Genomic DNA, 16483 nt, shown 5'->3' with positions numbered 1-16483 from the left:
CACTACTCCTCTGAAACCATAAGAGATAGAGACTTGAAACTTTTACTGATGTCTTCAGTACACATAGACGGTTCTTCAATCTATTCATACCGAAAGGATCTGAGGTCCACATCTAGAAGTTATTGCCCCTGAAAGTATTTACATTTCCATAAAATCACTTCAAAATTTTTTATTACTTATCATAGAGACTTCGGACCACTTGGGATGGAAGCGTCTACCTTGGCCAAACAAAATAACATAAAGGTCAAAGGTCAAGGTCATTTGAAAATCTCTTAATTAATGAGTTTTTGTATCTCTTTTGTTTAGGATGGTAGAGAAAAACTTTTTCATGGATGTAGAAGGACATCTTAAGACATTTCAAAATATAACCCTTTGACCCTTACCATGTAATAATTATAGAGTTATTGCCCCTATTGTACAAAATGCTTGTTATCGCAACTCCTCATTAACCATTAGAGATAGAGACTTGAAACTTTTACTAATGTATTCAGTATACTTAGACGCTTCTCCAATCTATTCATACCGACAGGGTCCACAGTCCCTTTCTAGCAGTTATTGCCCCTGAAGGTTTCGAACATTCAATAAAGAAACACAAATAACTTTTGAATCAATAATCATAGATACATCGGACCATTTGGTTTTGAAGCGTCTACCTTGTCAGATGAAAATGACATGAAGGTCAAAGGTCAAGGTCAAGCATTAAAAAATTGCAAACTTAATCGTTTGACACTTTTTTTTATGAAGTAACGCAGAAAAAATAATTTATTCTATTGAAGCAATCTTATTTCAAACATAGAAAACAAAGAGGTGGAAAGACCTCTAATTGTTCGAGAACAATTAGTCTACTAGTTTCTTCTTCTTCTTCTTTTTTTCTATTTAGCTCGGGGTGACTTTTTTATTATTAGAGTTATCCAAACAATTTAAACTTTATGTAATTGCTCATTAAAAGTTATGGTACCAATTGACCCTGTGTCAAAGAACTCCCAGAACTTACAGAGTTATTGCCCTTTGAGAAGAAAATGCTTGTTATCGCTACTCCTCTGAAACCATAAGAGATACGGATTTGGAACTTTTACCAATGTCTTCATTACACTTAGATGGTTCTTCAATCTATTCATACCAAAAGGATTTGAGGCCCCCTTGTAGTAGTTATTGCCCCTGAAAGTATTTAAATTTCCATAAAATCACTTCCAACTTTTTTATTATTTATCATAGAGACTTCGGACCACTTGGGATGGAAGAGTCTACCTTGGCTGAACAAAATGACATAAAGGTCAAAGGTCAAGGTCATTTGAGAAGCTGTTAATTAACGAGTTTTTATATCTCTTTTGTTTAGGGTGGTAGAGAAAAACATTTTTATGGATGTAGTAGGACATCTTAAGACATTTTAAAATATTGCCCCTTGGCTCATACCTTTGAATAATTACAGAGTTATAGCCCCTATTGTACGAAATGCTTGTTATCGCTACTCCTCTGAAACCATAAGAGATGAAGACTTGGAACTTTTACCAATGTATTCAGTATACTTAGATGGTTCTTCAATCTATTCATACCGAAAGGATCTGAGGCCCTCTTCTAGTAGTTATTCCCCCTGAAAGTTTTTAATTTTCTATAAAATCATTTCCAACTTTTTTATTATTTGTCGTACAGACTTCGGACCACTTGGAATAGAAGCGTCTACCTTGGCCAAACAAAATGACATAAAGGTCAAAGGTCAACGTCATTTAGAAGTCTTTTAATTAATGAATTTTCATATCATTTGAAATACAGAATTATAGTAAGGGTTTCAATAGCATGCTGGATTGCGCAATAAGGTATTCAATTGGGTCAGCCAGGTATCACATCAAGTCCTGTGGTTACTCAGGTGGAACTTGTTATTCATTTTGTACAAAGACAGCTAGCCTGTAGAACACTCTCTTCTATTGTTAGCTTTACTGTTTATACGATTGTGTAAAGAATATTCACTTGGCTCAGTTTTGTTCATAGTAAGTGGAAAAAAATTCAGAAAAGTAATTAGATAAATCTTTACCGTTATATACAACATGGAATTTAAAAAAAAAAATGGCTTGATAATAATAAAAATAAAAAATCTCTTTTAAAACCATTTATCAATTAATGGCCTTGTGGTTTTCCCATTTTATAGTACAACATATATCATAGGTATAGGAATGTTTTGTAAATCTTATAGAGCAATCTAGCAATTCATTAAAATATTAGGTGGAAAGACCTCTAATTGTTCTCGAACAATTAGCCTACTAGTTCTTCTTTGAAATTTGGCATAATTGATGGGTAAAGCTACTGCAATGTCTATTATTATACATATACTAAGAATAGCCATCGTTTAAAAGCGTGCATAAAATTTGATATAAAATCGGACCAAGCAGCTTTAAAAATAAACAAAACAAAATTACTGATAAGCAGTACATGTAAAATGATTTTTATGTATAAATATCATATGGTGATAAACATAATAAAGGCTGAATATTCAAAAGCTACATCTGTGTAGCACAGGACAAGTGAGAAATAGTTTATAGCTTTGAAAGCTGTTATTTTTATATTCGCAATGGAAGCCCCTAGAGATGGGAGGTTGTTTTAAATGAAACATTCAGACATGTACTAGCCACTTTATTTAAGTTAATATATGAAACATATACACAAAAAACATATCTTGGAAAATAAGAAATATGGGAAAAAAATTTCTATCAGAGCCTTGCACTTTTTTGAATCAGGTCGAGCACTCAATTATGAACTTGAAGTTTTTTTTGCTAAAATTATGGGTTTCATATTCCTTTTGAAAGATTTCAGGTTTGGGGAGAGGTCATCAGTACAATGTTATAATTTTTCTACTCCAGAATGAATCTTAATTAAATACACATATGATACTCGTCGACAAGTTTGTGTATGAACAATGTTACTCAGAAGACCGTTAAGGTCTCTTGTTTTTAAGTCTATACTCCGCTTAGAAAAGTTTTTTTAACGCACAGAGCTAAAACCATTTGACAATTGCTGCACTTAAATACAAATTGCAAATATGGTTGATATGGACTTATTTTTTCTGTAAACATGATAATTTTATATGCAGGACATAATTATTATAATCAAATAGTTATAGATTTTATTTAAGGTACTTAATTAATGTGCCTTATTCAAACGCGTAATTACCATGTACATGTACATATAGTCTGTAACTGTTTGACGTACATGTCATTCTTGATATCTACGTCATTTTGTTGTTAACTGTCATAAAAACACTGAGTAACTATGGAAACCTATATTTTTTTATTATTTATGGTTAATTATATATATTTCAGCCCATTTCTTTCCTACTGTTATGGAAGTGATGGCTATTTTCATCATACGTATTGTGCGGACAGAAGAATCTATTGCGACGGAAAACAGGAAGCAAGAGTGCCAATTTCCAGCAGTTCTTGTCCTATTAGTTTTCTTTTATTCATGATCATGAACAGCCTCAGGCCTGATGTTTCCTTTATTTTGAGCAAAAAAAAAAAAATAAATAGCCGTTTTTATCAGTCAACATTTTTTTCTTTCGCAGATTTAGAAGCACTTAACTTGCAAATTCAGGTTTTCATATCTGAGGGTTAATTTAGTGTGAATAAAGGAAATGCTAATTATGGAACTGCTATACAGAGATATGAAAAATATAACGTCTTGGAGAAAACTAAGACCCTAACGATATAAGCACAATTGATTTATCTTCTTAACATTCACCACAGTTTTGTGGCATTTTCCAACGGAATCGAAAAATTAAAGAGTGGAAATAACTTTTGCTGATTAAGACTTTATTTTTAGAAAATTAATGCTAATGAGGTTTCCAAATACTTTTTTTATATTGTTCTACTGTAACGTTGAGAGTGCATGAATTGATAAATTCCCACGTATATTGCAGTTTATTCAATTCACACCAAAGAACAATGTCGTACCTATATTTCTTGCTGGATAAACGTAAAAATGGACTTTAAAATTTTCTGTGTAAAGTAAATAATGGATTTTTGGGAGTTGATTTTAATCAACTCTCCTATGCAGTTACTCTGGCAAACCGAAAGTGAAACAGTGTTTGGACCTAAGCACAAATCATCACCGCTGACAAGACGTAGATCTTGAAATTTGGTGTATTGTATGCTGTACCATTGTTTTTCAAAAGAAACGTATTTATTCATATTTTGAAAATAGTCAGATGTTATATAGTACGAACAATTTAATTGTTTTTTGTAGTTGCCTGTATTCCTACGCCAAAGTTAAATATAGTCTCGTTCAACCAGACGCTCGGCGGTCTCCGTAAATCTCCGACAAGCAAAGAGTCTCTCTTTGTTGTCGGATATTAACGGAGACAGCCGAGCGTCTGGTTGAACGAGACTAGAGTTCAATATTGCTTGGATCCAGACGTGTACAATTTTTAGAAACATTTCGATTACTGATAAACAGTTCGATGGAATTAATTCTATCTTTAAATATTACACAACATGATTCATACGGGGTTTTCTCGAAATTCTTGTCGAAAATGTGCGAAATTCAAATACAGATTAGAAACTACTTGCCAGGCAAAATAACATATCGTTAATTTTAAAATTGATAATAATCAATAAAATCAACTCCCGACAGTACTTCAGTACTGAATGTTAATGTCACATCATTTACCATCACATGATAATTAAGGCAATTGAACATGAGCAAATTTAAGTAAAGGCAAGCAAAAGTACTTAAATACGACGGCTATAGTTTTATATTCAATAGACTTGTTTTTAGTTTGTTAAGTATTTTTTGATGGGTTTTATCTTTTTTGGTAAGAAGCTTTTTTGTAAATTGGACTTTCATTTTTTTTTTTATTTCTCAATTATTTTCTTTTCGTATTATTTTCCTACACAAGATTCAATCATACGTACATCAGTCTCTATTACGATCTAGTATTCCTTTGTGGTTTAAAACATTAAGTAAGTAATACGTTCGTCGAAACTAAATCTGACATTAAGACTGGTCTTTATAATGCAGGGCCTGGGAGAGAACTTATCGAATTGTGAAGGCAAATGGCGGTCGGCTCTCAGTGATAGATAGATTCCATATCATTAAGTGATATTGATGAATTCGACCGCTGTCTAACATACCCTAATTGGCTGACTCTTTGGGGGTATATGGGTTCCATATATATACACTTCTGAGCTGTACTATGTCATTAGATCTGTTGATAAGAGTATCTATATCATTCTATGGATCAGTGCACTTTGGCGAGAAGAGGAAGAGATTGGCAACTCTTTATTTCCACTAGCAAATTAAGACGCTATGCTGTTTGTAAAAAGAATGTCTATAGAAGGGGAAAATCGTCGACTTGTTTTTGCTGACTAGCATATTTTGATAATGTATAAGCAGTTTCGATATTAATGAGAACTGTTATACATTCTATCACACCATACTGTGTCTTTTTTTTTGTATTTATATAGTTTATGTTACCCTTAGGAACGTGCTTTAAGGACAGAAAATCTTTCTCATAAAACAAATGCACATTCAATCAATAATTATTAAATTCATTTAACTGTAAAGTCCCATCTAAGATCCCACGCTCGCCAGGGTCTCTATGTTGCATGCTTAGGAAAGCTAAACATTATAAAAATTTTGAATTTACACGAAAACATGTCATATTTCTTTGTGTCATATTTCGATCAGCATCATTTCTCTTCATTTAAAACATTGGCAATACCGTTACTTCCCTGTTGCATTCATATTTTTCATCTCTGGGGGATTGTTGTGATACTTCACCATCATATGCAGCATTCGTTGCAATTTCATGCGATGCTGTCATCTTTTGTTTTTTAATAAACAACAAATGTGTTACAAAATACGAAAGTACGTTTGAAAAATCAATTTCATCCTATTTTGTAGAATTAATTATTATACTGAGTTATACAGTCAGGACCACCACTCCCACTTATTTCCTTTAATTTCTAATTTGAATTCTTATATCAATATGATTTTTTTTTTTACCTTATTAAGGTATAATGCTAAAAAGGCGCTACGAACATCATCATGTTCAAGTATTGTATCATAATAATTATATGTGTGAAGCTGAAGAAAAACATATGACTAGCTCGCATTTTGGAGGCGGTCGTGGATATTATACTGGAGATTTGTCAACGGGGTTCTTGTGTTTCCCCCAATAAATCTGCCTTTAAAGATTTTGGTTTGTGTACTGTATATATCCGGGGTTTTTTTCGCGTGTCACAAATTTGCGAAAAGTGGGAAAATGTGTAGCAATTTTAATTTGCGACATTCATTTTTTACGATTTAAAAAGTATTTTATAGAAAATTATACAAAATTTAATTTCGTATTCAATTTGCAATTGCGAAAAAAAAATTAGATCATCGCTGACATTACCGGATATACAGTATTTGAATAAGATAATTCATTGGATATTATAGACTGATGTCAATTCTGTGAAATTAGGGATTGTCTTAGTATTATGAAAAGTGGGTTAATAGTATAACCGCCGGTTTTGTACCGTATGGGGTATTTTCTGTCCCGGGCGATTACTTGGGAATTAGCTCAACACTCGCTGTATTTTCCACATTTATTCCAGTTAATAACACAATTATACAAACAGTTACTCTCCACTCCGTACACATTAAAAAGGGGGAACTCGCTTATTAATAATTCTAACTTAATGTTAACCTACATATGACAGTGAGGGAAAACGTAACGGATTAGACGGACGACTTGTATCTTGACTCTTAACCTCTATCTATCGAACTCTGACTCTATTCAACTAACTTCAAACATCTCTAAAACATATAATATTATATTACTGGCGTGACCCTCTAAATAATTGACATGTATAAATCACCCAATCAGAGAATATATTTCTTGATCCTAACTGACCATCGTACAGGTAAACGCCCATTTATTCACCTGCGTTAATCCGCTAATTGTTATGTAATTGCATTAACTCTATTAGTGTCAAACACACATTTCTTAGTTGAAACCATTGTCCTTCAATCCCGCCTTTCTAATAAGTATCTTTCCCAAAGCTACACTTGATTACTTTGATGTCCTATTTCTTTGTTACAGTTAAGGCGTTTGATAAACATTAATTTACATTCTATCACATCACAGTCAGGAGGAATTTCACGATAATTAAGAAGAGTGAATAACGTTAATTTACCAACAAGCTAAACTATAGAAAATAGTCGGAACATGTAAAATATACATTTTACATGGTGATAATAGCATAAGTTATGTAAACGTTAATATCATTCTTAAAAAGCCGATATATTAACCCCAAAAAAATCATCTTCATGTTTATTTTTTTTCAATATCTTTTTCAGTTTTCTTGTATAATTAAGAGCATCTGAAATCTGTGTTAATATTGTCTAATTCAACATCTACCGGTCCTCAGTCAGATGATTTTTTTTGTAAATTTGTTTGATCTTATTCATTATCCTAGGTCTAGATACATATAAAGAAAGACATTTTAAAGGATATGATTGGGAAAATGGATTTGATTTTTTTTTTAAAAAACGCACACAATAATATATTAGGGTATGTAAGCAGGTTTATTCTTCTACGAGACTATGACAGTCATGAAAACGTTATAAAGACTGAGAAAATTCGATAATCCTACATCGCCATGGGGTTTCCCATTAGTTTAATTCAATTGAATCCACGGTTTTTTGCTACGGATATTGAATCTTAATCGATCAAGTCTTTGTGATGTTTCATTTTGATTCTATAACTTTAATGCTATTATTCAAATCAAGATACTAAGAAGAAAACATCGGAGAAATGAAAAGATGATCAATATTGTAAACGGATTAGTCTACCGTGTTCTTTTTTATCCTTGGTTACCTTTTATTTAAATTTTTTATTACCATGGATTCTTCCTATGCTTGTATTTCGTACTTGATGAGACTTCTTCATTTAGTAGTCAATAGAGTCTCTCTCTGTGCTATATTACTTAATGATATTCTAATAGAGTGTCCTTTTAATTATACTGATATTTCAATATAATTATGCTTATACTGCATTATGTGATCATTGTCCTCTAAAATTATATTACATGATGACAGTTTAACATGTTATGCCTAATGCATCTTCTTTATATATGTATTATCATACTAACGTGATTATCATCAGATAGTTGAAGGAATCATCCTCGCCGATGGGCTTACCGCCAACTGTGACTGGTGATCCTCTTTATCAATTCTGGGGTTTTTTTCAGTTGATCTTAAGTCCTTTTCCTGCTGATGTTTTCACTAGGCGAGTTTTGTCCTGCATTTGACTAAGGTGCGAAATGAGAGCCAGGTCATCAGCAAAGTCGAGATCGTTGAGCTGCGCCAGGAGTGACCACTGTATACCAATGTTCCTGTCTGATGTTTTAGTCCTCATGATCCTGTCAACTATCGAGAGAAAGAGAAATGGTGACAACAGATATGCCTATCGAACACCTTAAACTATCGAACATCTTGTCAGCATGGGCAAACCTAGATGCCATGCCTTGGTAGGTGTTGTGGATCAGGGAGAGCGTTTCGGGTACTCCATAGTGTTAGTATTTCTACAATGCCTCTCGGTCCACGCTGTCGAATACTTTCTTGGAGTCGATGAAGTTAATATGGGGGGGGGGGATTTTCATTCCCTCACTCAATAATGTTACTCAGACCGGCTATCTGATAAGCACATGATATGTTGCTTCTATAACGAGACTGCTTGTCCCAGAGCTTTGGGTTAACTGCCTCTTGCATCCTCTCGAGAAGGATCCTGTGGTGTACCTTGCCACAATTCCCCGATAATTATTAAAGTATATCAAATGTTTTTGGCAGCTTAATTATAATGTCTTTTTTTTCATCCCTCCGGAATGTTTGCAACCATCCAAATCTGCTTAAGGTTGTGCAGGATGTTAAGAATGTTAAAAGCTGTCTATTTGTCAGCATTGATGGCTTACGCTAGTATCTCATCAGGTCCTTTCGCTTTTCTACTCTTGATTGCGTTGATTGGTCTTTGATTGCTTGTTGCAGTCGACCGGCTGGTTGTACGTGTGGAGGTCTTTCTGGTGTTAGTCTATTTAATAGTTCTTCAAAGTGTTTACCATCTTTCCAATTGTTCCTGTGTTATTGTGAGAAGGTCCTCTACTTTGTCCTTCACTGCCTTGTTTTTTTTTTCTGCTGGAACTCGTTAGAGAGCTTCATGGTAACCAAATGCACTTCTCTCAAGTTTCCTTGCCCCGCTGCTTCCTTTACTCGTTTGGCCAAGTTGTCAAATGACAATGTAATCCCGTTTTATCTTTCCTAAATAAATGTTTTCTTAATTTCTCTGTCTGTGGCTGTGTAGTCCTCTTAGCTTTTCCTCCACTTCTTCCGCAGACGTACAAGTCAAAAGTTTTCAGCAAAATTACAGTGTATCCATCTGGACGATGACGTGTCCCTCTGGCGAGTTCTCTTTTATATTGTTTAGTGCTGTGTTCTGATGTTTTTAATAAATATGTAAACCTGGAAATGAATTTTTATTTTTTAGGCAAATAGAATAGGAGCTAAGCGACAAAAGTGGCAAGAGCTATTTTTTAGTTGTTTCTTTTGTAAACTTCATGTGCAAGCATGATATACTGTCATTTAAAGCTCATTTTTGCATAAAGTCCATTTTCAGTTTTCTTTTTTTGTTCCTTCCCTACATCATACAACTATTTTCGTTCCTTGCTCAAAATTCAACAAATGTTTGCGGAGTTTTCTCTTGCAGCGGCCATGTACTTTCTTCTGAATCTTTGCAACTTGATTCTTTTGGAATTGGAAACTTGTCTCGTGGTGCTCCCGCCAATCTATCTCTTCATTCTATACACAGGCGCCTGTCATTAAAAAAATGACGACCATGTCGAACCTTATTATTATCATAGTACTGTGTAGTATCTCATTATATCCTGTGATCCTATACTTAACAGTTTTCCCAAAATAATCCTTGTAAGTTGAAATTGTTCCCCTTAGATCGTTTCAATTATCTTTCCATGCGCTGTAGAATGCATTTGTTAAACAATTAACGTTAAATGTTGATTAAAACAGCCTCTGCTGAATTTTTGCTTAGCATTTTTCTGGACGTTAAATTTTCTTTCCTTATTTCTTTAGAAGTCTTTTTCTGGGTGTCAGGACTTGTTTTCCATCATCTTGACCATAATTCTTTAGTTTAAGGTCAGACGACACGTTCCTCGAGAATCTTTTTTGTATCTCCTTGTAATAAAGAGTTCCAATAAAAAATATTAATTTTATAATTACTTTAAAAATGATCAAAATTTACTTGAATTTGGTTATATGTGTACATGGTCGAGTGGTTAGAACCGTGGCCGTTATCTGCCAAAAGCGTATAGGTTCTAGAGGTCGTGAGTTCAAAGCCCCGCCCCGGCGGAGATATAGTTCTAATTTAGTGAATTTTGCTGTGCTGTAGATGTATTTATTTTATATCAGCAATTCAAGTGAATTTTCAAGAAGATTATAAAGGAAATTGCACAGTCTAGTATTTTGCAGAAATGCCTGGTAAGGTACCCTAATTTTTTGCAAGAAAGCTTGTCAAAGTAGTAGTAAACCATTAACAAATTCCTGGAAAAAGTTATCTAATATTGAGGAACGTGTCGTCTGACCTTAACATCTTTGATTTTAGACATTGTCAAGAAATTGTCATCTCTCTGCGATCCAGGGTTATGTTTTATTTAATTCATTCAGTTTTTCAATTGTCCATCTACACTTTGCTTGGGTTCGACTAATATCCTACGTCTAGTCAGTTGCAGGAAATTAAAGGGGCTTAGACACGATTTGAGCTCAATTTTCCCCCAATTTTTTTTTCATTTTAATGCCTACAATGGTCAATATGGATGTTTTTTTAATGTTTTGTTATTGAGTTACAAGCGGGTTACTGAGGTGAGAATTCTTTGTTTTGTTAAACCCCTGTCACACCGGAGCTGCGTCCTCACGGCGATCCCGCTGCGTCCTTAAATAATGTAAAACGCCAAGGTAAATGCAGTAGTCTCCTACAGCGCCGTAACAACGCAACGGCATCTTCCTCCGTCGCGGTGGGATCGCCTTGAACATTTTAGACCGCCATGCGACAGCGCGCACTTTGAACATGCACAAAGTACGCGCCGTGGCTCTGCGTTCTGTTAAACACGCCGTAGAAGCGTACTGAGGTCGCCGTGACAGCGCCGTAAGATCTCCAACAGCGCCACGAGAGCTCCGTCGGCGAGCTCAAGGAACGCAGTGTAGACGCAGTGATATGTCAATTGCGCTTGCACGGAAACCTCACGGAGTCCTTTGGGATCTCACTGCGTCTCTATCGCGCTCTCACTGCGCATCCACAGCATTTGAACAAGTTGTTTTTCATTTGGCTGCGTTCACACAGCGACCGCAAAGAGATGTTGCTGCGTTCATCGCGCTCTCGTGACGTTTCTTCTGAGTTTATACCGCGCTACAACGGCGTTTTTAGTGCGTTGTCATCAAGACCACGAAAAGTCGAACAATGGCTGTTGTATAATAGCAAGCGATGTAATAATTATCAAACTGGATGTAGATGACTACTAGTATATTATGTAAAAGGTAGCATTTGCTAAAATATTCCAAGACCTATCAATCGACTAGATGGAATTCATAACATTTGGTTCGGATGTTTTCACATCTTTTTTATGTTTTCTAACAACTAATAACGGATCTTTTTTGTAGACCTGACTACTAAGAGTTTTGTCCTAGTCCTTCACAAATTGGTTAGAAGTAGTTCTGCATGTTTCAATTACAATGTACCTTTTCATAAAATCAAAACAATTTTTCAATCATTTATTTACTAGTTGTAAATTCTTGTTTGTTTCCCATACAATTGTACAAATTAATACTAACCTAACAAGAAGTAAAGAACGTCTTGTGCACGCAGTCAGCGCGCAGAGCATGCCGTGGACGCGCGGTAAAAACTCTTAGCACGTCGTGAGCGCTCGGCGGAGACTCGGCGAGAGCGCAGTTAATCGGCGCCAAGTAGAACTCAGTGGAAACGTAGTTACACGCCGTGGGAGCTCCGTAAGAACACCTCGGTCGCCGTGACATCTCCACTTGTAAAATTTTCAAATAAAACTGTACATTTTTTCTGAATTTTCCTTGCGATCCTAGGGCGATTCCATGAATTTTACAACGCCGTGAACACGCCGTGGGGACGCAGCTTGGTGTGACAGGGCCTTAAACAGAGCTCGTGTCCTGTTATTGTTTACAGTGGTATATTTGTTATGTTGGTATATGTTTCAATCTAATGTTGCTCTTTGTTGTTGATAAAATTATTTATGAATACGTTGGATCAGTTAACCTTGTTTTCCACAATTTATTTTGTCAAAGATATGGAAATTTCTTAACTTTTCATTATTTGTTGTCAAAATAGTATATATATAGGATCTCTCATGATTTGCGATGGTATATGATTTTTATCCAACGAGTTGTGTGTTTTCTATCCCCGAGCCTTGGCGAGGGGATAGAAAACACACAACGAGTTGGATAAAAATCATATACCATCGCAAATCATGAGAGATTCTTTTTATCACATGTTTTACGAAGTATTTTGTTAATCCCAATTTCTTCTGTAAAAATTGTGATTGTGAGCCGCACAACACATTATTTACAACACGTCAACAACGTTACGCATGGAAAAAAAGTTCCTTGAAGTATAACAAACATACATTCATTTTCGAACATTTTTTTATGAATTCATGACAAATAACTGAAACAACATTAAATATCTCAACACCCCTCAACCGAATTAATTATTTACTTTTTCATTCTACGTCAATCAACCGTCTAAACCTACGTAATGATTAACTATGACGTCACGTGGCGTAAGAACACACAGTGGAATTTCAAAAATATCCCATGAGTGATATCCACCGTATATTGGGATAAACATGTGATAAAATGACCTTTGTTTACATAACAACGACTTCTTTCCTCTGTGTCTCGCTTGTAACATGACTTCTAACATTCAAGTTTTGTAAGTAAACTATACATGTAGCTATTTTATGCATAAAAATAAAAAACCAAATTTTCATCAGAAATCCTGTTTCGGTCCCTTATATTTGTATTCGTTGAATAGGTCAGTCTACGTCATCGTGAGTTGTTGACTGATTAAGGTCCCGGAGAGATTCTTTTATGAACCATTTTAACAAAACCTTGGACTTTCGGTCATTTCTTTCATCAAAACAAGTTAAAATTGACGCTGGTTTCGAGTAGAATATGCATAGGTTGCGTAGTCTTAGCTCTAAAGCCAGCAAATTTTGTTGATATGCCAATTTTTTGGATATGCCATGGGTACATAGTAGCCCCCCTTTAAAAAAAAAAAAAAGAAACGTTCTCCTTCCCGTAACCTCTTTTTCTTTCTATATTCTGTATGTATATATATATATGCTTTTGATATCTGCCATATTAAAGCTAGATTTTACAAAATTATATTTCATATTAATACAGAAAATATTTTTGTGCTGTATCTGGGGATAATTTTATACAAGTTCCTTTTATTTTCGACCGTTTTCTACTGGCAATTAACGTTTAACGTTACACATGTCATTGATCAAATTGAAAATGTTGAATTTTAATTGCTCTACGTATTTTTGTACATGAAAATCTATTTAATGTGGAAATGCTGTTTTGATGTCTTTTTTATGTTGTTTTGTGTTTTTGCTTGTTACATGTAGTTGTTTTTTGGTTATGTTTTGTTGTTTGTTTGTTTGTTTTTTGTTTTTTTTTTATTTGGTTTGTTTGTTTTTTTTTGGTTTTTTTGGGGGTTTTTTTTTGGGGGGGGGAACTGTGTGAAAACACAAAAAATATGTTTGATAAGCAGACAGGCTCATGGAACAAGATTACAACAATTTTAGTCCTAAAGCAGATATATCACATGTAAATGCTTTTTTCCGGGAAAAGTTTTTTCTCTATGTGGTTTTACCCTTTTTGTGTGCATTAATTACTTCCTACAGACGAAACTCTTAGAAAAATGTGACTTAGAATGATGTTTTAACCACTGCCTGTCTCTTTTTCTGAGAAAAATGAAGAGATGATACATAATGACAAGCTTTTTTATCTATTGAATATTGTGGGTATTAATCAACGCGCGTTGGTTTAGCTGTAAGGTAATGACAACTTACGAGCGGATATCGATCGCGCTGCTAATACCTGCCAATGTTTTGTACAGTTTAGCTTTGTTCAGCCATTCTTGGTTCCAGTTACCAGACGTATCTTACGGTCTGTGGGTTGCTAAATACTGTGATTACCTGTCATGTCAAATAATACCAGCTTTCTTCACTGAGGAACCAGGTAAACGATCTGTAATGAGGATAGACTAATCCTACTAATGACAGATGTATTTTTCTGTTTACATTCTAGATATACGATTTTAGTTATTCACATGTTCAGTTCTCATTATCTGTAATCCATCGGTTTACGATTTATGTGTAAGTGGTATTTTTAGTTTTTGAAGCATTAATTTAGAGTCATATTTATGTTTCAATTTTGATCAATAGATCATTGCAATGAGTACTTAAGCAAAATGCAAGTCATCGTTCCATGTCTTGCTCTAAAGGACATAATGATAAGACTTGAGAAAACATTGCAATCTTGATTGTACACAAAAATAATTTCTGTACTTGTTTCTTTACTTCATCATTCCCCCCCCCCCCCTTGTTTGTCAATATGACGAACACATTAAGCATGTTAAGTCCTACAAGTTTTAACTGGTAGTCAGAGTCTCTGACGCGGAGAAAAGGCTTGCTACATCTGTTATGAAATATTATCTAAGTGGACCTTCTTTGCAATTTATCTATCTTAATTAATCTACTCTTTGATAAAGAAGTCTGAACTTTAGGTTAAGTTATCAAGCAGTCTCCTCTGTTCCTTATGCCCAATGTGATTTTTTTTAAACATATATAATTTTCAAACAATTTAAAAAAAAAGAAGAAAAAAACAAATTATTGGAATGAATTAAAATGATAATATTGGCATGTTTTTATGTATCAATTTCCACCACAACATGCCAAATACCACCACAATGCATGCATATGTGTCTTTCCTATTTGATAAACCACTGCAATATACCTGTGTATTCTCTTTTACAGTATGGTACCATATTCTACAAGGCCTAAGCTTGTTTGGCTGGTCTGGAATGATGATATCATTAATTCTTCTAACCTCCAAGAAGTTTGACACCAGTATTCCAAATACATGGAGATATCACAAGCAAATGACTGTGTCTGTACTGTGTATTGTTTCCGGTAAGTAAAATGGTTTGAATGTACAATAATCCTACATGTAAATGTATATATACAAACCACACCTGAGCAATTGTTTTTTTCGACATCCAAAAAATGGAACTTTACTTTTAAACACTTATAGTACACACAATGTAGTTATAACAGTAATATCATGCTCATGATAATATTATATTCAAATAGGTTGCTGTCATTTTCAGTTTGGTTAGATTTCAAAAATTTCAGAAATGTTTTAATTTTTCAGTGTTTATCATTTCCTTGAGTTTGGTGATGTTCTACGGTAAACTTGACGAGTCGCATTCCTCTGCTACCCCCAAAGTCCAGTGGTCGGCATTCCTAGCAGCAGCAGCCTGTGTTCTACAGTTCTGTGCCGGACTTTTACTCACTCAAACGTAATTAATTGCAATCTGTAAGAGTGTACAGTTGTTATTCTCATGACGAATGGATAATAATACATGTAATATACAGGTTTTTACGGTTAATAGGGTTTTGTTTTTTTCACCTTCATTATAAAAGGTGAACACAGCATTCTGCCATCACATTTGGGGTAGAATTTTATGTCTTTTATGGGGATGTTACTTTGTAGTGATTCTCAACATTTTTTGTCATGTATTGTTCTTTTCGAGATGATCATATTTTGGAAATCTAACACCTGTGCAATAATATTAAGAAATGTATTTATGCAATAATATTATAGATCTGCATGTATTTTATACTTGGTTTCTGATGTTATTAGTTTTTGTTTGTTGATGTGTTGGTTTAATTTACATTTATTTTGTTTTTTTGAAGGGGTTGTCATTCTAAACTGTATGTACAATTCCCCACTTGCTCAAGTATTTTTGTTGTGAAAAATAATACAGATTGTGAAATTGTGAAAATAATTAAAGAATAAAAGTATATTTGGTTTTCTATTCCCATAGTTTTTCTGATAAAGAAGCAATTTGCAGTTATTTAGAAAAAATGATATCTGAAGATCATCAAAAGCATAGAACAATGAGGGAAAAATTGAAACACAAAGATGAAGACATTGCTGTAGAGACCTTGTTATTAAGTTTTAGAATACAACTCGGTGTATATATTTTAATCTTTTGATTATTTTACAAGTATGTGAAAATGAAAAAAATGTATTTGAAACTCGATATACTTAACATGAAATAATGCTATGTGGTCGTGATATATCATTATGGAAAAAATGAGGCTTTTAATCCATGCAGTAGTATGCA

At 34.2% G+C, this 16483-nt stretch overlaps 1 protein-coding gene across 1 annotated transcript; it reads left to right on the top strand.

The window, feature by feature from the left end:
• The first annotated feature begins 13950 nt into the window (after window positions 1–13950).
• On the top strand, window positions 13951–16171 carry LOC128176749 (uncharacterized). The gene is made up of 3 exons (XM_052843273.1): window positions 13951–14310; window positions 15108–15263; window positions 15505–16171. The coding sequence occupies exons 1-3, from the start codon at window positions 14130–14132 to the stop codon at window positions 15654–15656; spliced, it is 489 nt and encodes a 162-aa protein (XP_052699233.1). The 5' UTR covers window positions 13951–14129; the 3' UTR covers window positions 15657–16171.
• Window positions 16172–16483: the final 312 nt, after the last annotated feature.

Source organism: Crassostrea angulata, chromosome 3 (genome assembly GCF_025612915.1).
Source record: "Crassostrea angulata isolate pt1a10 chromosome 3, ASM2561291v2, whole genome shotgun sequence".
In the NCBI taxonomy this organism is placed as follows: domain Eukaryota; kingdom Metazoa; phylum Mollusca; class Bivalvia; order Ostreida; family Ostreidae; genus Magallana; species Magallana angulata.
The sequence above is the reverse complement of the archived record's forward strand: the minus strand, read 5'-3'. Positions and strand labels throughout refer to the sequence as shown.